The sequence below is a fragment of the Atheta coriaria genome, unplaced genomic scaffold (genome assembly GCF_025399875.1).
Source record: "Atheta coriaria isolate IRGN ID8LTWV9N9 unplaced genomic scaffold, Caltech_Dcor_3.1 hic_scaffold_5_pilon, whole genome shotgun sequence".
Lineage (NCBI taxonomy): Eukaryota > Metazoa > Arthropoda > Insecta > Coleoptera > Staphylinidae > Dalotia > Dalotia coriaria.
This window is the reverse complement of record NW_027045447.1, coordinates 14,946-41,488: the sequence shown is the minus strand read 5'-3', so window position 1 is coordinate 41,488 and position 26,543 is coordinate 14,946. Positions and strand designations below refer to the sequence as shown.

Genomic DNA, 26,543 nt, shown 5'->3' with positions numbered 1-26,543 from the left:
CCAATCAATTAATTAAGTATCATATAGAGACTGTACAGTCTATAGTTTATTTAAAGCGTTGCAATTACGAAAACAGTCCTTGCAAAATACACAAGAATGAACGCGCAAATCGGTTCAGGGCGAATTACCTCGCATCAAATTGACAGCGAGGCAAAAAAACAATTAATTCGCCATGGACCTAATATAATATGACATAAACTAGTCAGAATTTTAAAATTTAATATCAATTTAATATCCTTTATGTATTTCTGTCGGTTAGCCATAAATTTGAATTTTTGTAGGGGCGAGACAACGCGTGGCGAAATGACGTATACCACCAACAATACACCCACACGCAACGAAATTCCCCAAATAACACCAAGAATTTAAATTTAAAATTGATAGTTCCATTGTTTTTAATTTAAGGGCTTGCAATAAATGGTCGTGGTAAAAACGTAACGTATTTACTGTCAATAAAATAAGTACACGAAATGGAGAAGATAATGTTGACGTTTTGCGATGACGTTGACTTGGTTGAGTGACTTTCGTGCGCCCGGTGTGCCCATGGTGCGTGCGTGGACTGCGTGGGGCTCGCTCGGGCCGTTGATCGGCCGTTCGCTTCAGGTTCGTGTCGAGTCGGCGGAGTCGTTCTCCGGACGTGTGCTAGTTTGGTGCTGGTTGCGTGTGTCGACCGTTATTCCGTTTTCGTATTTGTAAGGTGTAGTATAATAATATACACACCACCGAAAGCATCCAACGTGTATCAAGAGCTTCATGGTTGATTTGTTGCGTTCGGTTGTATGACTTTTCTCGGATTTTGTATGTGAATAAAGCTATGTTTAGTGATTTGTGACCAAGTTCGCGGCGCGTTTCGGGAAAACAAATTTCGTACGGTGGTGGATATTTTGTGCGTGAATGAACGTCTTCAATCATCCGCTTGGATTAATCATCAGCACAGCGCCTGTTTTTCGTATTCGTCGACTGTGCGCGCGAAGCACGGGAAAAACGAACGAGTGATGAGAAAAGAGGTACGTAAGCATACAAGTGACCGTATGGTGTGGCCGAGGTGCACAGATTTGACCAACAACATTGATTCATTTCAGAGGTGGAATAATGTCACACACTCGCATAGGAGAGAACGTGATTAGCGACTTGAACGTTGAAGCATCCACCTCGTCGGCTGGTGCAAGCTCCAGCGTTGGGTTCAATGCCGGTGCGACATACACGTTTCCGGATGTGGTCGGACGGGCAGTAGAGGTACGCGGACACGCGAGAAGTGCGAGTCATGGCGATGGTGCGAGGACGGCTGGAAGCGGCGGCATTGCCCGCCCCAGTGCACTCAAATCGGCCCGTGGCCACCAACGTGCTTTCTCTCAGGGGCAGATCTCTGGCTCGGAGGCAGCAGGGGGGAGTGGGGCAACACGACCTGGACACAGTCGTGTCGGATCTAAGACGGATTTTATCTTACCGCCTGGACACAAGGAAGTCGCTGAGAATGCCACTGGCAGTGTCTCGAAGGCCTCTGGTAAGGGGCACTCACGGCAGGCAAGTCGCAGTGAGTCCATCTACACATTACGACGTTCAGCACCGCCTCCACTCTGGCGTCGTCTGGTCAGCTTCCTCATGAGACGCACACCGCGTTATGAGCAAGAGGAACGCTATCGGATCGTAGTGCCCAATCACACTGTGCCACCGAAGACACCTCGGAAAGAACACCCCAACGGCAAGCGACCAGACAACAAGGTGCGCACCACTAAATACACACTGCTCTCGTTTCTGCCCCGCAACCTGCTGGAACAATTCCATCGTGTCGCGAATCTGTACTTTATCTTTATCGTCTTGCTCAATTGGTTTCCGGCGATAAACGCCTTTGGCAAGGAGATAGCAATGATACCGGTGATGTTTGTGCTGGGAGTCACCGCGGTCAAGGATCTCTTCGAGGATCGACGACGTCATGCCAGCGACAAACGGATAAACAACTCCACGTGTCGAATATATCAAAGGTAAGTGGAAAAAAATCACGAAGGACTTTCAAAACTTTGCGACTATTATTAGATCACAGCTATGAAATTAATTTTGCTGGCATTTTAAAACGTGTTCTAATGTCCTCAAGATATTTTAGTCACCGATATATGCGGTATCTATTAGTGGGATTAGTCATGGTTCACAATGCGCATACTGAGGCTTTCTCTTTGAAATATTATCGAATCCAAGTGCCTCTCACACTTGTTATCTCAATACCTTGCATTATTACAACTTGTTTAAACTTTTATTCCGTAAATTTGATCTCGTTTCTGTGTTGCTTTTGTATTTTTCGTGTGTGGCGAAACACTCTGTATTCTTGCTTACGAACGCAATGTGCAATGGCGTAAATTGAAATATTCTCTGGATTTTACGAGTATTATATTCGGATAGCTTAAAGTAAACTCGAAAATCGCAAATGATATATTCTTAGATATTGATAGCATGTGCACAACAACAGCTTTAAACGTTCATGACGTTTTATTAAACTATTTCGTTTGCTTTGAGTCTGCATCATCAAGCGTTAAAAGTTAATCTCTAGTAGGCGTACAATGCATTATTTTTACTGTACAGTTTTTAATTCTACACTTGAAAACAAAAAGCAGCACATGCATTTAAAGATAATTACGTTATTCCGATGCAAATCTAACAAATGTACCTGCGGGCCACACTAGTACATTTCTGGTTGTTCAAGGTTTGTTTCATTTGTTTGGTAACTTTGAATTAGCGTAAATTTGATTGCCGATTGACTATTATTCGGATAAATATAACGGCCAATAACGAAATATGTTATAATTAGGAGGCCCATGCGTGTTGATTAGAAACTGGCGTGTTTGCGCGAGTGCTCACTGCCTGCGATTGTGTGCAAATGCGAAACATTTGTGCCGAGGAAAATATCGCACATGCTGCATTAACACAGGTGTTATTGTTGGCCGAGTTTAATAAATAATATAACAAATACAAAAACGTGGAACCCCCCCTGACACGTGCTTATGTTAATTAGCGCTGAGGACATAGAGAAGAGCACTCTTTCGCACGACGCAAACAAAATCGCAGGGCACAGTGTCCAGCCTCTTTTCTCTCTCTATTTGTTTATTTTGGCATAATCGTATTGAGAAAATAATTTTCTTGCCTCTAAATAAACTTATTTAACTCTTCTATGTCATTGATAAAATCAGTTTTCAAATCCCCACTCAATTACCGATTACCGTGTGTTTCTGTTTACACTTTTTGTGTGCGGTCTGTGGAGGATTAATTATGTCATAAATAATTAATATGCTTCGTATTGAGCTCGCCAGGCGGGCGTGAGTATTTTCTCATCGTTCGGCTTATGTTTTCTCTCCCATTTTCCAATAACTACAATTACTATTTATCGTCGTATAAATCGAGATTGGTGAGTCACGAACAACAATGTTCTTTGACACATAATATTCAATTAAACGTACAATTGATAGTGACTATTGTTTTCCGCGCTGTTTTGTTTTTAAATTCATCCTAAATGTATTAATAAATAACTGTATTCGTGTGACGTGAACACGGATGTAGATGTTGATGGGTACAGTTTGACTGTGGTCTGCGACGGCAGTCAATAAATATCTCGCTGGGCGTATTGGAATGAATGTTTGTACAATGAATCACATCGATTTCATTTACGGTATTTTTCCCGAATGCCGGGTGCGCGAAATAAACCAATGCATGGTATTCTTTTTTCTTCCCGATATAATCGAGGTTCAAAGTCAGTGTGTCATTTAAAAAAATCCATAATTACGAAATAATAGATAGGTGGAACATGTGTGCATTATCACTGTGTACCACTGTGACACGCAAGCAGGGTTGTTGAACAATTTTCTCGTCGATTCGATTGATTTGTTTTCCAGTTACCTACCTTTGTTCTTTTCTACCTTCGCAATCTTTGACAATATTATTTGATAACACATCAATCCTTGCTCGTGGGAAACCCGGTGGTGCAGGCATGTATTCAAAAGTAATTTGAGTTTGTGCGATGAAATGAAATGAACGGTACATGCGATCGCGCATTGCTGGGCGGTGTGGGACAACAACCGGCTGAACTGCCCGTCATTGCAATGTTCCGCACGTACGCGATATTAACTTATGAATAACATATGAGTAATGAATTGACCTGGATATTGTTTTTCTGATGGCATGAAAAATAATCGGGAGAAATTTACTTCGAAACCAAAAACCTCTCTAAGGAGAACATGTGATTTATTGTCCTGCGACATTGACCGATTAAAGTAAAACAATAAGCGGCAGTCCTTTGCGTGGGTGAGTCATGTACGCAAACAAAGATACAGGACACATGTTTATAGGCTCGTAACGGTAATGTTGGAATTCCAATTGAATTTTCGTCCGACTTTCACCACCGGCAATGCGACCCTCATTACGCAGTTCGTGTCGCAGGCCGCTGGGCCAATGGCAGCAGGATGAAGGACATTGCATGTCAAGGGCATTCGATTGTCTTCCTAGACAATTATACTTTTGATTTAGTTGTTTTGGTAGAGTGTGGTTTTTTTAAAAGAGTTAATTCAGTGAATAGTAAACAGTCTGGCAACTTTATTGAAGCTTGCTTTTCGAACGACTCTCAATCGCGCAGCCTTGATCTGTATGCTGCCCCCTCGGAAAGGTGGCAAGGTTACAGATTCGCACGACTTGCATCAATTTATCTTTGCATATTTATATTGACTGGCTATTATTGGTAAATTCATTCCGTGGAAGACAATTAAACGACGAAACAAAAATAAATGTCAAGGTATCGGCTCCAAATCTGTCAAGTTACAGTTAAGAATTAATTATTTGCATAACGATATTTGAAATGTTGTGCGATGTAAATTTAGACGCGCTATTGTAAAAATTGTATGGAAAACTGTTATGAGGTATTAATTGAGCGTGGAGAGATCCAGCGGTCGTTGCTCGTTACTTGAGACGAGAGCTTCCTGTTCTTTTGCTTCACATTTCGCTACTGGATGCATTATATAATTCACATTCTAAAAATTGAGTTTTTGCTGAGTTGTTTCGTCCAGAATTATATATCGTAAGTTTCAAGTTGAAAATAAAAGAACTCGAGGTTGTTATGAACACCAACAATGACATTTAGTATCTTTGCGAAACAGCTCGACCATGTTAATCCCACACATACCTACGTTGCATATTAATTTAGTTATGAATACTGAGATACGCATGCATGTTACGAAACCGCGGAACTTTCATTTATCCGCAACATTGTGCTTTGATTTCACGATGAGCGGATTTATTAAACCTTCTCATTCGTTTTCACTCCGAGACGCAAGAAATTAATCTAAATTTATTGAGAGCGAACGAGAAATCGATAAATTAATAATTGTTCTTATTATATCGACACTCACGAACCGCAAACTGTTCCAGATAACGATTTCTCCTACAAACATCGTGCTGTGTTGATTAATTTCTCGCTCGGGTTTTATCGCGTTCGATCTGTACTTCATGTCGTTTAGGGGACACTTTTTCTTTCATCGATTGACATGAATGAGCATGCGGTTACATGTAGGCAGCCGGGTTCAAATGGTGATTAGCCTAATCGAAGTTTCATCAATGTGCTTCGATTTCATTTGTCGTTACGATTTTACGCTTAACGAATGCAACGTGTAAATGAACGGCATTGATTTTTTCACAAATATTTTGGTATTTGGTAATTATTATTTTACTTCGTGTAGGTTTTGGCGAGTTAACTAGAGTTTGGTTTTATGGCGAGACCTTCAATAGCGTTATCGTGCATGTGATTTACACGACCTGAGCTATTATTTGATAATGGGAAATATTGCAAACGTCACTTCCGTTGATACAAAATACTTGTGTTTGCTGAGTGAATAATTTTAATTTGTCAGTGAAGCAATTATTGAATTAATTTCTTTCTGTTTGATTTGCATGATAAAAAGCTCCAGACGTCTGCGACTTGTACAAATCTTTTTCCTGCGGTTGAAGAGCAAGGAAAAAGTGACAGGTATTCAAAAAAGGGAGCAGTATGATTGAATAGTCTTTATAATCTGGACAAAAATGTGCCTACAGTTATCTTATCATCGCGTAAGTTTGCTAATATTTTATGACAAGATCGAAAGTGACTAGAATGCGACTTTAAATCGATGGTTGCACACATACCTTCCGTGGCCTGGCAGTTACTGATAGCGTTTACAATTCGTATGGGTTTATTTCGTGTGCGCATGTTGTTATTATCACACACTTGGGGGCATTGTGTGTTTGATAGCCTGTGATGATATTGCCTTGAAAACAATGGGCGAGTGAACTTTAAACGGCACTGCAGTGGAATAAAAAGTTGTTTTTGTTAACATTGAGTTATCTTTTATCACATATCTGGTCATGAATCACATTTCATTTTATTTTCGAACACTGTCGCTGCGCGTTTGGCGCTTGATCGACGGCCATGACTTATTAGCGCTCACTTGAACGCACTGAATTAATTGTATTGAATGTGTGCTGCATATTCGATACAGTTTCTTGACCCATGTCGTTATAACAGTAATGTAATGTACATGCTATGTACGGTTCTCTGCTTCTGCTTCGACAATAATTTTTGCATGCTCTTTGTATTTAAATTGAGAACTTATCTTTGTTCCGACTGTATTTATCAGCTTCATTATCTGATATTTGAAATGTATTTTAATTAGTCATTTATGATCAATCTTTATTCGCGCCATTTGCTAGCATGACGACACTTGAATTGCGTAATGGCGCAGAATGCGCAATGTGAAGTTTTATTAAAGTTGAACATTGTGTACGCATGTGACACGTTCAACTTGACCTCTTTTCGCTTTTTTGTTTCGAAATGTAAATGCTGCCAATTAACAAATAAATAGCTTGGAGAAATTCACAGTCGCGCTATTGAAAATGAAGCTGTAATTACTTACTTTCAAACACAGAAATCTACACGTCAGGCATAATAAACAATGCGTAATATTCAATTGCGCTTTGCTCGTTATAAATATCTGTAAACCTCTTACAAATGAAAGGAGCATTGTGATTACGTTTACCGATTGTTACGGCAAAATGTAAATGTAAATGAATTTTTGAGTTGGGGCGGCTCTTTCGTTACATTTTTAACGTTTAACGGATCAACAGGCCAGAAACTTTTGCAGAAATTTTCGCTGATTCGGCCATCGACAGAACATTCACATCGTATAGCAACCGTCTCCTCCACTGATATGGAGCATCATCCGACTTGTGAATTGCTAACATTTGATTGAATATTATATCTTACTTGCACTTGTACGTAATAAGGTACTAGAAGGGAGAATTAATCAATGTCGACATTTGTCCATGACATTGTGCGCCTGCCTTTATTGTGCACATGCTTGAGCACTGTTAGCACGAAATAGAAAATTATTAATGTGGAAGAAGATACGTACGACAGAAACATAACATGTTCGATTTTTGTGGGGCTTCACGCGAGGAAATTTCATGAAAATAGAAAAGAAAAACACGCAGATGACTGATGATTGCATGTCATATGAATGCATGCCACATTGGGATATTTGATTTTACATTAGCTATAATTTAGGAGCGTACTCGTACTTCATGTGTAATCGCTCACTTCAAGTCGAAAATAAACTGAGAAAAAACACGCCAATAAACGATTCGCATTATTCTTTTTTCGTTTATGCTTAAGCGGTACACGTGCTGCTCTGCTCCATCTAGTATATATTTATAAATTGCGGAGTGTGTTAATGCAAAGTCGAACGTGGCGTCTAATTTGAACTAATTCGTTACAACGGCCTCTCGATGTAACCAGTCGACAGCCGGCGCATCCCATAAATATTACACGCGTTCAAGTACATATTGTCCGACAGCGGCGACCGCGAATAAGAAATAAATAATTAATTGATACTACGCGTGATAACATTATGCTCACTTTTATTTCATTCTGTTACAATTGCACAACAGAGCACTCATTTGTGAGGTGTGTCTTTGCCAAGGTTGCATATATCTTATGAATTTGTCTCAAAATGTTGAGAACTAGGCCACACACACACACACACACACAATTTACGCAATTAGCAATGTTTCGACATGTTTATTAATGCGCTAATTATGGGTCAACACTTGTAATTCTGCATTTATCATTTACATAATTTTGTTCATATTTGATTTGTGTTCCTCTTTGCAGTGAACATGATCGGTACAAAAAAGTCCTGTGGAAGGAAGTGCGCGTGGGGGATCTCATTCATCTGTCCAACAACGAAGTTGTGCCCGCCGACATCCTCCTACTGCGCTCGAGTGATCCGAACGGTTTGTGTTACATCGATACGGGTCATTTGGATGGGGAGACAAATCTCAAGCAGCGCAAAGTTGCTAGAGGCTTTACCGAAATGGTAAATGATTTCAAATTTAATAACACTGACATGGTACTATGCGTGTATGCTATTTCAGCAAGATGTGTTTGAACCGTCCAAGTTCAAAAGCATTATCGAAGTGGACGCGCCAACGACCAAGATCTACCGATTTCATGGTGCCATGATCCATTCGTCGGGCGAACGGGTGCCTGTCGGAACGGAGAATCTGTTGCTGCGCGAATGCCTTTTGAAAAATACCGACTTTGTGGAAGGTATCGTGGTGTATGCTGGGCATGAAACGAAAGCGATGCTCAATAACGGCGGTCCGCGGTACAAGCGGTCAACGCTCGAGCGCCTTATGAATCAGGACGTCATCTGGTGTGTCATCATCCTGTTCGTCTTGTGTCTTCTGGGCGCCATTGGATGCAAAGTGTGGTTGAGCGCGCATCCGAAGCTCGAACTGCCATTCCGGTCCGAGGACACCAATGATACTAGTGAAGCGTTTTTGGCATTTTGGACATACATTATTATTTTGCAAGTATGTGCATCGCGCAGTGTGACTATTAATGCAGTATGATTAGCGCCATATTCGTTTCAGATTATGATTCCTTTGTCTTTGTACGTCACACTGGAAATGTGTAAGATCATCCAGGTCTATCACATACACAATAACGTGGATTTGTACGATCCTCTCGTCGATAAACGCCTCGAATGTCGAGCATTGAATATCACTGAAGAATTGGGACAGATACAGTACATTTTCTCGGATAAGACGGGCACGCTCACCGAGAACCGCATGATATTCCGCCATTGCACTATCGCTGGTATTGATTACAACCATCCGCACATGCAGGACGATAGCAAAAGCAAGAATACCTTGACAGTGCTTGCCAATCCGAAATTAGCGATGGATCTCAATTATCAGCTGGTACAGGCGGACGCGTCCATTAACAAGCAGATTCATGCCGCCCGGGTGCAAGAGTTTCTCGTGTTGCTTGCAGTGTGCAATACGGTTGTGTGTGCGCATCATCCGCACCACGATCTCATGAATGCCAGCGGCATCGTCGAACAGCCGCAAGGGGTGTACGAGGCGTCGCAGTCCAGCGTCAACATCGTCGAGATGCCCACTACTCCAAGTGCGCTTTCGGCCAACGAGTACAGCCGGCTGGAGGAATCGCGCTCAGTGACACCCTCGCCGCCCCTTAACGCACATCTGCATCCCGATCGTAAGCACGTGCCGTCGCTGAGTCCGATCACCTCAGTTGACTCATCGCCCACTAGCGAGCTGCCAACAACGAAGACAATCCGGCCTAAAATACTCACCATCCCGTCGCTGAGCTTCCTCGGTGCGAAGCGCAACAATCTCACCGATGAACAGAAATCGAAAGCGTCGCAATCGTCCACGCCGTCGCCGCAGGACTTGAAGCCCATATTCGAAGCTGAAAGCCCCGACGAGTTAGCGTTGGTCGATGCCGCATATACCTACCACTGTAAATTGCTCAAGCGCACTCCGACCTCGGTTGCTGTCGAAACTGCGCGCACCGGAAAATTAGATTATGAAATATTAAATGTTTTACCCTTCGATTCGACTAGAAAATGCATGTCCGTCATCATTAAGCATCCGATTACGAAGAAGATCATTCTTTACTGCAAGGGCGCCGACACAACAATTCTGCCCAATCTGGCATCAGTCGAGGACGACTCTGAGGCACAGAAATTGATTTATTTGACGCAGCAGCAACTGAACGCCTATGCCAAGAAAGGTCTGCGCGTTCTGGTAATGGCCAAACGTACGTTATCGACGGTGGAATATAACGAATGGCTGCGGAAGCACAACGAAGCGGAGGTGGCGCAGGAAAATTTAGAAAAACGTTTAATGGAAAGCTTTGCGGCCATCGAGTGCCAGCTGACCCTGCTTGGCGCAACTGGCATTGAGGACCGCCTGCAGGAAGGTGTGCCGGAGACGTTGGCCTCTCTAATGGCGGCCGGCATCGTGGTGTGGGTCGTCACCGGGGACAAACCCGAAACTGCCATTAACATCGCTTACTCGGCGAAACTCTTCTCCCCGCACATGGAGCAGCTAAAAATTATGGCTCGCAGCAAGGAAGCAGCGGAGACAACCATTTATTTCTATTTGAATGAAATTGAAAGACAGAATCCCGAAGGGAAAGACTCTAACCACAGCAGCGGAAGCCAGAACAAGAACAAATCGAGAGCACTTATTGTTGACGGTAAAACGTTGACATTTATACTTGACAGGAGGTCGAATTTGACGAAGCCTTTCCTAAAATTAACGACTTACTGTAATTCTGTGCTGTGTTGTCGAACAACCCCGCTGCAGAAGGCCTACATCGTGAAAGTAGTGAAGGAAGAGTTGAAAATGCGAACTTTGGCCATTGGTGATGGGGCTAACGATGTCAGCATGATACAGACAGCCGATATTGGTATTGGCATCTCTGGCCAAGAGGGCATGCAGGCTGTGATGGCCGCCGACTTTTCATTGTCGCGTTTTAAATATTTGGAGCGTTTCCTGCTCGTGCATGGTCATTGGAGTTACGACCGCTTGTCCAACATGATATTGTATTTTTTTTATAAAAACGCTGTGAGTACATCAATAGTTTGGGAGAGAACCAGATAGTAATTATGCGCATTTGCAGGCATTTGTATTCTTAATCTTCTGGTATCAACTTTATTGCGGGTTTTCTGGATCTGTGATGATCGACCAAATGTACCTCATGTTATATAATTTACTTTTTACCTCTTTGCCGCCATTAGCGATCGGTAAGAATAGGCTTAATAGCTGTAGAATGTTGTTGACGTGGTTGTTTTTTTTGTAGGTGTCTACGATCAAGATGCCCCGGAGCATATATTGCGTGAAAACCCACATTTGTACGGGCGCGGACGATTGGGAAAAGTCTACCGAACGAATTCATTTCTTCTGACCATGATTGACGCCATCTATCAGTCACTAACCGTGTTTTTTATTTGCCAAGGAGTCTATGCGGATAGTGAAATAGATATTTTGGAATATGGAACGGTCGTGACAACGGCCTGCATGTTTGTGATGTTGTTACATGCAGCGATTGAAACGCGCTCATGGGTAAGAAATTGTTCTCAATAGATTGCTGGCGTGAAACATAATTGAATTTTTTACAGACAATCATTCAGGTGGCGAGTTTGATATTGTCGATAGGTGCCTTTTACGTTTACTCCGTATTGTACAATTCATTGTGCGTGAGTTGCTTCGGCCTGCCGAGTAATTATTGGATCATTCAGCATGCGATGAGCACCTTAAATTATTGGCTAGTAATACCTTTAAGTTGTGTTCTCGCGCTGCTGCCCAGGTAATTTACTTAGTCAATTGTCAGACGACAATTCATCCGTTTGCATCAAATGCATTCAATTTTGTCCTATTTCAGATTTTTGTTGCGAATTCTCCACACGGTGGTTTTCCCCGATGATGTGACACGGACGCTGATGATGCACCGACGAGCGCTGCGGAGAGGTGAGGGATTTCTCGTATCTTGGTCTAGATCAACTTCGGCGTCATCAATCTATCGGTGAGTTTTATCGCATAGGTTAATTTATGTTCGGAGTCGATTTTTCATGTGTCAAAAGTTTGTTGAGCAGTTCTTGCTGCTGTCGAGTAGGACCATTTAATGACTCGTGTTTCACTGCCTTTATTTTAGCCTCTGAGTTTATTTCTTTGTTTTCTCTAAAATTACTTCTCAAGTTTTATGTACGTTTTATCGTTGTAATTGTGCTTGCTTAGTGTGATACACTTAAATTAGCATTTAAACGTTATCTTTGAAATTGGGCCAAATTTGCGATATTGTTCGAGATTATTATACTTCAAAGTCGTATTGCTATGGAACTAATGGGTAAGTAAACGATGCATGATATTATTTTCTGGGAATGAATCAAAATTATAGCAATTGGCAACCCAGGCGCGTATTCACCACCCACAGTAAGTATTTTCGCATAAAAATTGTGCTTGTTTTCCTCTTTTCAAGTACTAATCCTTGCTTTATGATGGTGGTGGGCAGATTTACTGTTTGAGTATCTATTAATTGCATGGTCATGTGATTGAAACACGTCAAACCGATCTTAATCTTGATTTATGTTGTGTTTATCTTTTTTAGAACCACCGATAACAGGCATAAGAATAACACTTTAACGGCGGTTGGGTGATACAAGTGTGGCAATTTGATGATGGGGGACATACTCTGTACACCTCTAGATTGCTTGAGGCAGGCTTCCTTATGGTAAAGCTGCATTTTTCAAAGGCTGTGATGCAAATTTGTTCGAAATTTGCTTTTATCGTTTTAACTTGTGGTATTTCTATGTATTTTAACGAAAGCCATTTGGTTCTATTGTCGAACACCGCTTTTTACTGATGATTTTGGACACATTCACATATAATGGAAATACCGCGTGGGTGTGAACTAGTATAGTGGGACCAACCTTATGAAGAATCTCTCGTCCTCGCCTATTTCACTTTTAATAGAAGTGCATTACCTCCTCTTCTCAATGTTGTCGTCCTGTTTCGAAGTACTTTTGTATCATTTGTTTTGCGTAACACGTGGGTATTTTGGATTCGGTAAACATTAGTATAGGACAACGTAGAATGTGCTCAATTACGACTTGAGTGTACGATTAATTAGAGCACGAATGAGGGACAATTCATAGTGACAAATTTGGAGCATACTAAAACAAGACAAAGCTGGAGCATATGTGCCATGAATTTTTTAAGAAAAAATTGAACTGAAGCAAACGCACTAAGTTCATTAGACGTAAATTATTTTATAGTCATTAGAATGTCTTGGAACAACAACAATTGGAGCATTGATTACTTGTGTCCATGATAGCGACGAAATCCGACAATACGAGAATAAACGAATAGTTTAATAGTTAAATAATGTGAAATGTTAATTATTCTGAAGGAAATTTAAAAGGAAATATAAATGACGTCAAATGAAACATTTATTTGTGCATAATTCTATTTTTATAACAAATGATTCATGAAACATGGTGATGTACTTAAGAATATACTTACTTATTGAGTGACAATTCGATATAATGCAATAAAAATATTATAGTTACCACAATGATTCTATGCTAAGTTATTCTTGGCGCATGAATTTTTGTCCAAGATATCGCTATTGTTAATTAAATAAAAAGTAGAAGCTCTATTGATGTACAGAATCGTAGTCATAGTTATTTTTCTTCAGTTGTTTCTTTATGTTCATTAAATTGGTTAGATTAAATTGTATCAGCATAAGTTAATTTATAATTTTATACAACAGTAACTGTGAATTGAGCACAGATTGCAAATAAGCTAAGAAAATGACGAAGTGATAATTGTTAGTAAGAAGCAAGTGTAAGTGAGCACAACATATAATTACATTTGGATAGTAGACAATTTGTAAATATCATAGGATGTAAAATGAATATGTGCAAATCAGCAAGACTAGTATGTTCCTTTAATTTATTATATTATTACAAGTAATGTCAGATACAATTAGTTAATAACTTGCCAAACAGAAATAAAGTTACTGTTGCAATCAGCCAAATGATGGCTCATTTATTTTTAAATGCGATTATGTTTGAGAAGAAAGCACAGACCCAAAATATATGTTAATAATGTGGTAATAAATGAAGTCAATTGTTGTCGTGATCACCATAAAAATTAAAGAGAAAATATGTGAAATATGCCTTATTAAATCAAATGAAAGTACGACTTACGAAGAACGCATTAGAACCAAGCCTATGAATTGGATATGACTATGATGCATAAATTTTAGCTAACAGTTACTGCTAAATGCTGTTGGGAAATTAATGAAACATGACTAATATCAGACAGTGTGATTTTAAATGTTATGTTTATATCAAAGTATAAATACTTGTTAATTATTAAAAATATACAGATGATTCACGCATACTTCAAATTGTTTTTTCTTTCATATATCATTATATAATATATAGTTTAAGAGGTCCTATTTCAAATGTACACCATTTCAACCCGCTACGGTATGCGCAGGCGCGCGTGGGATGCTCGGAGCACGTTCGTGCTACACCGCGCGCGCACGAGTCCGGACGAAACTATAAGTTGAGATTTGCGATTCAGGGCAAATCGTATGATTTGTAATCAGATAAATTAAGCAGTGCAAACTAAGCGGCACGAAGTATAGATACATGGAGTCCGAACGGTAGAGGCTTCTCTTTTCTGCCACTGGCTGCGCATGGTTTGAGAGTGAACCGATGTACGTTGGTTCGTGTCCACATGACGTTCCTGTGTTTCTATACTTTGTGATGTAAGGTTGCGTATATGACCATGCACCAACAACATGCAGAACACCCTGTGGACATGGAGTCACATCACCGATGGGGGGTTTTTCTGTTTATGTCAGCGACTTGCGTCGCGGGGCATGCGTCTCCTAAGAAATAACACAGACTCGTGCTCCGGCATTCGTTGTAAACTGCTCACAATCAAGATCCGATCGCTCTGTATTATTGAATAAAACTAGTAAAACCGAAACAACATTTCGTAATTCTAACAGTGTGTTACGACCGTTGTCCCATAGCAATAGAGTAATTAGCGATTAGACATTTATATATCATATTTACGTACAAGTTAAGTTTCCAAATAATGTATTTTTCCTATACCGTATTTGCTTCCGCTAATCTGTTGAACTTAGACTTAAATCATTAGCAGACGTACGTCATAAATCGGACTCTTGTACATGACGTATTAGAGAAACACATATTAAATAGGAGTAAAGAGAATTAATAAACTAGTATCTTTCCAAATTTCTTGTGTGCATCATTTACTGAGCAGCTAGTCTGTGTAACCAAAGTCGCAACGTCGACTAGGCCACAACATACTGGTGTCAGAAGTGTTCGAACTCGATCAAGAAGAAGATTCGTTCAAGAAACTTGATCAAGCCGTAGAACTTAAAAGATTTAAGTACGGTGAACTGAGTAGCCGATAAATACTTAAACATTTTGAGTTCACCCTCTTTGCTCTAACCATCATTGATCCCGCTGAAGCCTACGACAACGTCCATCGCCAACAGTGAAGCTGTCGAGAGAAACCGAAGGAAGCATTCGAGCAGGAAAAACTGTGAGTAGAGAAATTTCACTAGCTTGCAAAGAAGCTTACGGTGTTAACAATCTTTTAGGAGAAGATATTTCTGAATTGCTGCGTCGCATGGCCACTGAACCTAGTAAAACACTATTGAGGCAGTATATTAAGTAGGTTTTTAGGTTAATCAATCAATATTTCCTTTTAAAAATTTGTTTTTCAGTTTTAAATACCGTGACGGTCCAAAATCGCATGAATACTGTGATGAGAAGTGTTTGAAAAACAATTTGGAACAATTAGTTATACCTTTCCATGGAAATACTAAAGAAAGTGATAAATTGATGGAAATTTGGCAATATGATGGACAATCATAAATTTATTTATGTTTCATGTATAAATCCATAATAAATTCTGCTTCATTATGAGAAAATCAATATTTATGCGCTACTTGAATGCATATTACACTAATTACTTTATAATTGCCATTAATTGTAACTTTGCAAGTTGAAAACAAAGTTTTTAGGTTATTTTTGTAAAGTTTTTGTATTTTCCGGTTTAATTTGTAATGAAAAACACGATTTTTACTAAATGACGCTTAGAGAAGAGAATCGAAGGCAGAGTTATCGACTATTGATGGGTTCTCGTGCGCTTCATGAGTTTCTGATGGCTTTGCGCCCTAAAGACCTTCTCGCAAGGTGTAAAAAGGAGACTGAAAGGTCTAAGCGATCATTTCACGGAACAGGCGCGTGAAGATCGCCCGGAAAGGTCTGTTTAAGGAGGACACTGTCGGATAGAAAATAATCGACTGCCGCCGACGAACGGACATTGTATAATGCCAGCAGATAGTGCTGGTGATAGGTTAGACTTCCGGGATTATTGGGGAGCGGCAGGCGATAAAAGCTGTAGCACACTCGTAAAATGAAAAAAAGGTTCGCAACACACTCTACTCTAGAATAATGAATTGAAAACACAAAGAATTCAATCACAATCACAATTATTCAACTTAACCTCAAATTTTTAGGTTATAATCATATTTTAGGGCACGCCACTGCTTGTTTTGTATGTGGAAGCTCAATTTTTCATCACATTTCCACTCCGTCAACATATCATCCCGATATAATCAATTCTCGACTATTTCCACATGAAAAATTCATGGAAATAACAAATTTATTTCATTTTACTTTAGGGAATACCATAGGCAACCAGTTGTACAGTTTGGGTGGCGCTGTTTTGATGTATTAAAGTCGGCGTCGTTTTTTGGGTCAACGGTGCACAAGCGCTTAGTGTTTAGGGGTGGCAATTTGAATATATCGGGGGCGGCACGCGCACGGAAATGTGCACGAATGTTGCACGGCATTCGGAGGGCAATCAACTTTCAGACACACGCCGGCGGCGCGACCTAGTGATACACTTTCGATTTTATTTCGTGTATACAACACAAATTACGTAATCATTTCTCTCTTTTTTGCTTTTTTGCAGTTTGTGGCACATTCGAATGTTCAACAACTACTTGCGTCGATATGGTATGAGGGACTTCCGGGTTTCCGGCGGAAAAACATGGTTCTGCAAGCTTAAAATCGTGCGCGCGATACATTACCACCGCGCCGCATTCGTTGATTGGTCGAACAATGCGCAAGCCGTTTATCAAATTCATCTGTCATTCCGCATCGTATTTTACATTTTTATGTAAGTATTAATATGAATTATAAAGAACTAGCTTTAGCTTCGCTCGCGAATATCTAAAATAATAAAGTTGCTTCCGTACGCGTCTGTAGTCACAGAAGAAGTAACAATGAAGTAGAATGGCGGGAAGTTTAAAATGGCTGAAAGTATAGTCTATGGAAGTATAGTGTACAGTCTCCATAGTGTAGTCAATTGGATTTGATGTTGACGTAGCTGTCGGTAATACAGTGTGATAATACAGTGTGATGGTACTATAGTACTTAGGTTTGAGCTTCATTGCTGGAATGCTAGATGGCGTAAAAGTAGTCAAAGAGCCAGATGCAGAGGTATTATTGGCTAAACTATTTCTTTATTTTTATTTAAAAAATAATTTTTTTATTAAATAAAAAGTAGCCTATAACCATTCGGGGACCACTATGAATATGTGTACAAATTTTCATGATGATCGGTTAAGTAGTTTTTGCGTGAAAGTGTAACAAACATCAGAACTTTCGCATTTATAATATTATTAGTAGGGATTAAGTTTTAATTTTGTGAGTTTTACGCAGTATATGTTACATAAGTGTATGACAAGTTGCATATATTCACAGTGGTTGTAGGTAGTTTATGAAAAATCAATTTTCAGCAAATCAACGCTTGAATACTTGACCTATTATGCTTGAAAACGAGTAATACTATGATGCAATGCAGTTTAATAATGACCAGGTTTTAATGATGGTGTTTTGCGGCTGTTTTTATTGTTTTGACGCTTTAATTTGATAAATATTTACATTTATTCAACACAAAACAATTACTCGAGTTAGTTATATGTAAATAATACGTATTAATCTCCAGCTGGATAAATATTTGAATATTAAGACAATAACACTGCTTAAATGTCATTATAATTAATATTATTTACTTTTATATGAGTGAAAACGCAATTTTACACAAAAATTTTATATATGCAACCAAGTTAACATATTTTCACCCATTTTTGACGTTTTAGTCAATAAAAATTTATTTTTTGCTTTAACTAATATTACAAAACAATAAAAATTACATTTATTGCAAATATTTGTCCAAAATTCCACAGAAAACAATTAATCGAGTTAGTTATCCGTAAATAATTCGTATTAATCGACAGCTGAATAAATTTCTCGTGAAATGTTTGCATATTTCAACGATAATAATATTTACATATCATCATCAATAATTTTATTTATTTTACGCAAATAAAACAGATAAAACCATAATTTATTTGATTTTATAGTATAGGCAACCAAGTAAACAGTTTATAACCCATTTTCATGCTTTGACGCATTCAAAATCAATACAAATGAATGAATAAATGCATAATTAGTGTGCAATCATGCGATTTACAAACAATTTAAAACTTTATTGACTGTATTCATTACAATCGGATTTCGCGGGAATATTTTGCACTTCCGTCATTTTCCAACATCCGCTCGGCCGGATTTTCCACGCGAAAACATATCTGATCAGATTTTCCAATCCATTAGTAATATATTCACACAAAAAAGTTAAAAAATATTAATAATATAAACAATAGATAATAATTAATCTATTTTTTGTATTTTTTCTCTCCTGCTTGATGATTAATGATAAAATTATTATTTCTTTTTGTAGTCATGCTGATATTAGCATCGCAACGTATCGAGACGCTTTTCCTGGGTGAGCAACCCGCGGATCCCATCCCAACGAAGCGTGGATCAACACCATCGCTTGTCGAATGGATTATCCTTGCCTGGGTCAGCGGTAAGCACAAAAATTCATTTTAACAAAAAAAGATAAATTCGATCACAATAAATCAATCAGTTACATAACCTCATTTATGTTTGAGGTTAGAATGTTAGAATAATAGAATAACTCGCCTCAATTGGAATCCATCGATTTAGGACTTTTATCAGGACGAATTGATGCTACGATTCGAATTCGTGCGTGGAATAATAACAATCTCCTCGGTTTTCCACTGAAACTCCTAAACTTCGCGCGGAAATGTGTTCTTTTCATCTTTTTATACGACTTCTTATCTTTTCATCCCCGGAATTCCCTCCGGGTAAAGAATGTTCATCTAATAACATCGATTAACCGCATTTAACCGCGGTGATCTTTTCAATTTGTTCGGAAAATATTTGCGCGATTGTTTTTGCAAAGTTATTGCATGTTCTTTGGTGCTGACAGGGTTGATCTGGAGCGAGATAAAGCAATTATGGGACGTCGGTCTGGAGGAGTACGTGCGCGATATGTGGAACGTCATTGATTTCATCACGAATTCGCTCTACGTCGGAGACTTTCCGTTTGAGTTCACCTGGATTGTTTTGCATGTCTAAATCCAAATGGTGACAAAGTAAAGCTAACAAACAGCAACCATCAACGCATCACTAGCACATAATCCCTGTTTATCCTTTTATACCTCCACATACACCCTACACGCTAGTTAATACCAACCTAAGTTAACCTAACCTAACATAACCTAACCTACAAACGCATTAGATGACTAGATCTCTAGTAGGATGAATATTAGAGGTTTAGTTGGAATATACAACGAAAGTTTTATTGCAATGTGTGTAGTTTGTGTACTCATGCAAAATATACGAATTTCCAGCTTGTTTGAAACATCGCAGACACTCTTCTGGGCCGTGTTCGGTCTCATCGATTTGGAGAGCTTCGACTTGAATGGGATCAAAATCTTTACGAGATTCTGGGGCATGCTTATGTTCGGCACGTATTCTGTCATCAACATCGTTGTGTTGCTGAATCTACTCATCGCCATGATGAATCACTCCTATCAATTGATATCGGTGAGTGAAATATTAAAAAAATGTTTTTTTAGGGTTATTTTAGTGTAGATATACATAGTTGATGTATAGGGTTATGTGTATACTAGCTTTAACCCGCGGCTTCGCTCGCGAATATCTAAAATGGCGGGAAGTTTAAAAATGGCTGAAAGTATAGTCTGTATAGGTAGTGTACGCAGTCTCCCATAGCAAGGTGTAGTCAGTGGATTTGATGTTGACGTGGCTGTCGGTAATACAGTGTGATAATACAGTGTGATGGTACTATAGTACCAGAGTTTTGAGTTTCTGGTGCTGGAATTAACTAGATGGCATTTAAAATGATCAAATAATGAGTGCGGAAATTTCAAACTATTTCTTTATTTTATTTTAAAAGAATATTTTTTTGCGTAAATAAAAGTAGCTATAACCATTCGGGGACCACTAAGAATATGTGTACAAATTTTTCATGATGATCGGTTAAGTAGTTTTTGCGCGTGATGAATTAGCCAGCAAACATCAGGACATTCGTATTTATAATATTAGTAAGGGATTTTAGTGTAGATATACATAGTTGATGTATAGTGTTCTGTGTATATGTATGGTAGGCAACTTGTGTTACATGACGCATGTGTAAACGCACGCAGCGAAACGCAACATGAATTCTAACAAGAAGGAAATGGAATCGGGATTACAATGGTAAAGAAAACCGATGGCGTGCAACAAGGGGAAATTCGAAACGGACGTTATTGGCAGTTTGCCAAGCGAGCGCGTTTATGATTCAGCTAACGCAATATTTCCATTCACGATACGAAATGGCGGAAAACAACTTTTTTTCGTTTACGATTCACTACGCACGAATAAAATAAAAATAAAAATAAAAATCGATATTTCATAATTTTTTGTTGTGTTTTTATTTAACTCATTGTATATTTGGCGTAATTTAAATTCAAGTCAAGATCGATTTATCATCCAGTCAAAGATTTGCAAGGGTTGCTACTATTGCGCTGACCCCGACGAAATTCAAATAAACCCGAACCCAAACAATAAAAATAAAAACAAATTTCCTCTTTATTTTTTTTCTTCTATTTTGGTTTAAGATGAAAAACGTCTGAATTAAAATTGATTTTAGGAACGTGCTGATGTAGAATGGAAATTCGCACGTAGTAAACTATGGATAAGCTATTTCGAAGAGGGTGGAACAGCCCCACCTCCTTTCAACATCATCCCCACTCCGAAAAGTATCTGGTATGTTGTCCAATGGGCCCAGAGGAAGTTTTGTGGACATTCTAAAGCTGCAAAGAAAGAACACATGAAAACAATTCGCAGGAAAGTCAAACAAGCAAGCGAAAGAGACTTTAGATACCAGGTAAACATCAGGTAAACAATTTATGATCAATATAGGTTATGTTGTGTATATTTTAAGGCTATTATGAGAAATTTGGTTAGACGCTATGTAACTGTCGAACAACGCAAAGCAGAGAATCAAGGAGTCACTGAAGATGACGTTAATGAAATAAAACAAGATATTTCAGCGTTCCGGTTCGAATTGATTGAAATCCTGAAGAATTCTGGGATGACTACGTCCCACAGCACATTCTGGAATGGGTACCACTTCAAAAATCTTTAAAAAATATCAAAAAACACTAAAAATTTATTTTAAGGTACCGGAGGTAAAAAGAACCGTCAAAAAGAACGTCGGTTGATGAAAGGGTTCAACATAGCTCCACAACCCTCCACTGGAGGTACCGGCCTACCTCCAGTTGCAGAATTCATTGCTTCGTTACAACAACAACAACAGGAAAGCAATGATCTCTTCGGGTCTACTTTATCAAACATTTTCAACAATCAACCGAGGAGAATTCAACATAGTAGTACTGTATCATCATCCCAGGGTAGTATCAATGAGGGTCATCATCGTGGGAGGTTAGTTTTTGAGGTTATAGTAAATTTTAAGTTGTCTATGTGATTGTGGGGTGTTTAAGGTGTCATATGAAAAGATCTTCATCACATAAACGTCGTTGGGGTACCTTGATAGAAGCAGCCAAAGCTGGTAAAGTGTCCCACCTCATCGGGCGTTCCAGATCTGAAGACTCCGTCTGTAACTCCACCGTGTGTAGAGACAGTCATAACCACAATCATTCACACAGCAATAGCCCTGGATCGGATGACAACTGCACGGAATCAGCAACAGATTCAAATCCCAGTCTGGATGTGGTACCTGGGAATGGTCATGGGCATAGCCACAGTCACAGGGATAGTGGGCATGGGCATGGTCACAGTATGAGTATCAGTGATCATTTCCATGGTATTTCAAGTGGTTTGGCTCTCCTACGTAAAAAAAGAAAGAAATTTTCTGCGTCTAGAAACACCTCACCAGTGGTCCAACAACCCCCGAACCCTATTGAGCATGCAATTGCTGTTTGTGTAGGTAAAAGCAATAAGAAAGTGTCCCAGGTATTGAAACGTGCCTCCAGTGTCCCAACCCGGGTCCCCGAAGTGGTCCAGATCATGCACAAACACGAACTGACCCAGTCCCAGCAAGATAGTGTTGAATTACCATCATCAGCGCCACCTATAACCCTAACCCCATCAACCACGGAGGAATCCATGAGTAATCCCATGCAAGCGATGTTGGTATGCAGTGTTGGACCATCGGCATCTTCCAGGGAACCATTGTTGTATTCATCCAGCAGTAACCCCACCACTGGGTCCTCCCAAACCCCTGAGGAGGAGTATCGACATAGTAATGGGCAATCGACAATGACAACCACAACAACAACCACATCCAGCTCCCTACCACGTTTACCAGGGGTGATACCCTTGGGAGGACCATATGGTCCCACTGGTTGGTTATAATCACATAACCTATAACCTATAAATAAAAATATGGCACCCAAAGTCGACGCACGAATACAACACAAAGTTAAAACAAGTTCCATGCGATTTTATTGTTTCAAGGTCAAGTACTGCTTGGCCTATGATTAATTCTAACGTTTACCGTAAAACAACAAGCGAATACGTCCATTATGTTTAATTAGATAGAGTATGCGTGATGTTTTCATGATAAAACACTTAAAACATTTAAAAATGTAACATTGGACCAGTCGAATGTTCTTCTAATACTTATAAACACATGTAGTGATAGGTTAAGTATGCATAACCTCAAATTATGACTATTACATGTAAAAACTACGCGAGATATTACTTACTAAACAAAACGAACGAGGCCTTAACGAAACGAAATCATTTTTAACCAAAAAATATTTAATTAATATAAAGTAGCTGATTAATTAGTGAAATAATTAATTTTTTAGTGTTTTTTACGTTGTTTTTTATCAATAGATGCGTAGATTTGCTTTCTATCGTTGAATGAATACCATTTGCATATTGCCTATTAAACTGTAAGAGTTTTAAATCATTATAAACGCAAATTCTATGAAAAATTGGATGAAAACATAGCGTAAATTAATTCTAATTGATCAAGTAGTACTTAGAACAAGTTGCAAGATAATTATATCTATTTTAAGTATAAGTATAGAAAGATATCCGCCACGACTGCCCGAAACTCACATAGAAAAATTAAAATTTAACCTAAAAAAAAAAACGTTACGAAACGTTTTTAGGTTATAATCACTAGTACCTAGTCGAAAGTTAGCGTAAACGTTTCTCTAGGCTAAGATTTTAAGCGTCTTTCTAGTCCAGGAGTAGTAATTGTACAATATAATGCACATCTAACCTACAACATGACATAACCTTAAATATTGATGATATTCATTGTGACTATATATGAAAAGCTAACCTAAAACATGAATATTTTTTCATTTCTAGTCTCGCGACCAAAAATACTCATGTATTGTATATAAGTATCGAAAGATCAAAGACATACGATATGATTGTCGTGTTATCACACGTCGGATATATATTTATTGATAGTGAGGAGATGCGCGGCTTGTTGCACCTGTTGCACACGGAAAATATGTATGACTATGAGTATATTACATGATTAATTATAAGAATATATTACTTATATGAGAAGTCTATCATGATACAATAAATTTAATATTGAATCGTTCATTTTGCGTTATCATTCTTGATATCACATTCGTTCCCTAGTAATTAAAACACTCAAAACACAATGATTTGACATTGCGTGTATTTTTTCTACGTCGTGAGGATGTAGGATACTTGATACTTGATCGTTTCCGACTGATAAGAATTGAGAACGTGCCAAACAACAACTTTAGATAACAATCAGTGCTTATCAATTAATTGATCAGCTTTTATCGGAAATATCATCAGACGATGGAAATGTATAAAAGGTAATGAACTTGATTAGAGAGCACTAAACAAACAAAATGTCGTTGAAAGTCGTGTTGAGTGTGGCCGCCATCTTGGTGTTGGTCAGCTGTGCCAATGGTTTTACCTTAAAAACCAAAGAAAATCATTTTAGACAACAAAATATCACTGGTAATATCAATATTTTTTTACATTTTTGTTTGAAAATTATTTTTTTGTTGTTTTTTGTGTTTTAAAGCTTTTACAAACAAATTACAAAGAGGTTTGGATCTCCTAACCAAGAAAAACATCGTTGGTAAAGATTTGGAAGAGACTCTTGGTGTTCTCAACCTGAGAAACATCTTTTTCGAAGAATTGGAAGCCACGCCTGATAATGATTTAGTCTGTGCTGCATGTGTGGTTGCTGCTAATGGTTTGATCAATGCGCGACGTGAAGATGGCGCTACCAGGGAAGACATGTTGAATTTCGCTAATAATATCTGCATTAAGCTTCATATCCAGACAGAGAAAGTGTGCCTGGGTGTTATAGAACTCAATATTGTACGTAAAATAACCTCAAATTATCATAAACAAGTTTTATAACCTTACTTTTTTCTATAGGACATTTTCTTGTATATTGTCGATAATAATCTGAACGTAGATGGCGCTCGTGTGTGTTCCCTAGTTCTTCAAAGCTCTGATTGTAAATCCAGGGATGCCCCGACTTGGGAAATTGACATCCATGAAGGAAAATCCCTTGAAAGTCGACCTGTAAGTTCCTAACCTCAAATTTTCCTCAAAAAACGCTAAAAAACTTTTTATTTTCTTATTTAACAGGGAAGTGGAGAATCTTACAACATCCTGCACCTTACCGACATCCATTACGACCCTATTTACCAACCTGGTTCTCTGGTAAACTGTGATCACCCACTCTGTTGTCAATATGACAGTGGAGACGTAGAAAAAAATGAAGACGCTGCTGGTTACTGGACAGAATGGAACAACTGCGATGTCCCTCATTACCTCCTAGAAGACACCCTGCAACAAATCACAGAACAACACAACCTTGAATATGTCTACTACACAGGTGATATCATCAGTCACCGGGTGTGGGCCACGAACATCTTCAACAACTCCGAAGACCTTCGCTATGTCTACGGACAATTCCGGAAGTATTTCGGAGACATCCCTGTCTTTCCCGTGATGGGTAACCATGAACCTCACCCATTGAATGTCTGGGCACCTAATGATGTGGAACAAGATGTTTCAACAAAATGGGTGTTTGATTTGGTAGCAGAGGAATGGGGACATTGGTTAGGTGACGAATGTAAGGAAACCATCCGTGCTGGAGGTTACTATTCCAAATTGGTGAGACCAGGGTTACGTGTAGTTGGTCTCAACTCAAATGTGGCTTACATTAACAACTGGTGGTTACTCTATAATGATGTGGACAACTTCGGGCAGTTGGCTTGGTTGGAGAATGTGTTGTATGATGCGGAACAAAATGGCGAATCTGTGCATATCTTATCACATGTTCCTTCTGGGGATTATTCTGCTTATGCGTATTGGATGCAACAATTCTATAAGATTCTAGCGAGGTATCAGAATACAGTTACTGGTATTTTTAATGGACATACACACAATGATGAGATGGTTGTCTATCATAACGAAGATGGCGCTGCTATGAAGGTTGTCGCTTTTAATGGCGGTAGTCTCACGGCGTTTTCCAACAGGAATCCTAATTATAGAATCTTTAAAGTTGATACAACAAATGCAGTAAGTATTATTATACATAACCTCAATTTTTTATTGTTAGTTGTTTTATTATAACCTAATTATCAACAGGATCTTTTGGATTATGATCAATATTACTTTGATGTTGATGAGGCTAATAAAAATGCTTCGCAATCTCCGAATTGGATGAAACACTACTCTTTTAAGGATGCTTATGGTGTAGACAGTCTTTTTGGAGAAGATATTTCGGGACTTATGGAGCAAATGGCAAAGGAACCCAGTAAAGAATTACTGAAGCAATATATCTTGTAAGTGTTTTAGACAAGTGGTAAAAATTGGACAAAAATTATTTTTTTTTTGTTAATTTTAGTTTCAGAAACCGAGGTGGGCCTAAATCCTACGAGGCTTGTGATGAGGAATGCATGAAATCTTATCTGAGTAAATTGGTGCAGCCATATTATGGAGAGAACACATATTCAGATAAATTAATGGAACTTTGGGAGTTTGACCAGGAAACAAAACATTAAATGACATAAATCTATGTTTTACCTATAAATAAATTTGTTTTAGAATTTTTAAATAAACTTTTACAATGTTTTTATTTTATTTTTATTGATTATAAGTGAAGTGAAGTCCTAATACCGC

At 38.8% G+C, this 26,543-nt stretch overlaps 3 protein-coding genes and 1 long non-coding RNA gene across 5 annotated transcripts; all 4 read left to right on the top strand.

The window, feature by feature from the left end:
- Positions 1-547: 547 nt before the first annotated feature.
- On the top strand, positions 548-14,283 carry LOC135791704 (phospholipid-transporting ATPase VD). Of its 2 annotated transcripts, none has more exons than XM_065302189.1 (10): positions 548-1,007; positions 1,083-1,982; positions 8,177-8,381; positions 8,440-8,880; positions 8,941-10,944; positions 11,000-11,123; positions 11,180-11,442; positions 11,499-11,686; positions 11,762-11,847; positions 12,485-14,283. In XM_065302189.1, the coding sequence occupies exons 2-10, from the start codon at positions 1,093-1,095 to the stop codon at positions 12,517-12,519; spliced, it is 4,236 nt and encodes a 1,411-aa protein (XP_065158261.1). In that variant the 5' UTR covers positions 548-1,007; positions 1,083-1,092; the 3' UTR covers positions 12,520-14,283. The 2 variants fall into 2 exon arrangements, with proteins under 2 accessions (XP_065158261.1, XP_065158260.1); XM_065302188.1 differs by having other exon boundaries at positions 549-1,007; positions 11,762-11,902.
- Positions 14,284-15,487: 1,204 nt separating this feature from the next.
- Positions 15,488-15,856, top strand: LOC135791705 (uncharacterized). The gene is made up of 2 exons (XR_010548105.1): positions 15,488-15,596; positions 15,650-15,856. It is a non-coding gene; the product is annotated as an uncharacterized lncRNA (long non-coding RNA).
- A 1,149-nt stretch (positions 15,857-17,005) lies between these two features.
- LOC135792001 (transient receptor potential-gamma protein-like) lies at positions 17,006-23,960 on the top strand. Its single transcript, XM_065302626.1, is given in 9 exon segments — positions 17,006-17,112; positions 18,739-18,867; positions 19,294-19,408; positions 19,718-19,913; positions 21,019-21,255; positions 21,313-21,474; positions 21,476-21,494; positions 21,551-21,812; positions 21,872-23,960. Coding segments are annotated over 9 exon segments (2,052 nt in total). The 5' UTR covers positions 17,006-17,054; the 3' UTR covers positions 22,746-23,960.
- A 262-nt stretch (positions 23,961-24,222) lies between these two features.
- LOC135792595 (sphingomyelin phosphodiesterase-like) lies at positions 24,223-26,495 on the top strand. Its single transcript, XM_065303249.1, has 6 exons — positions 24,223-24,356; positions 24,424-24,725; positions 24,786-24,935; positions 25,002-25,940; positions 26,010-26,206; positions 26,269-26,495. Exons 1-6 carry the CDS (start codon positions 24,245-24,247, stop codon positions 26,423-26,425), a joined length of 1,857 nt encoding a protein of 618 aa, XP_065159321.1. The 5' UTR covers positions 24,223-24,244; the 3' UTR covers positions 26,426-26,495.
- The last annotated feature ends 48 nt before the right edge of the window (positions 26,496-26,543 follow it).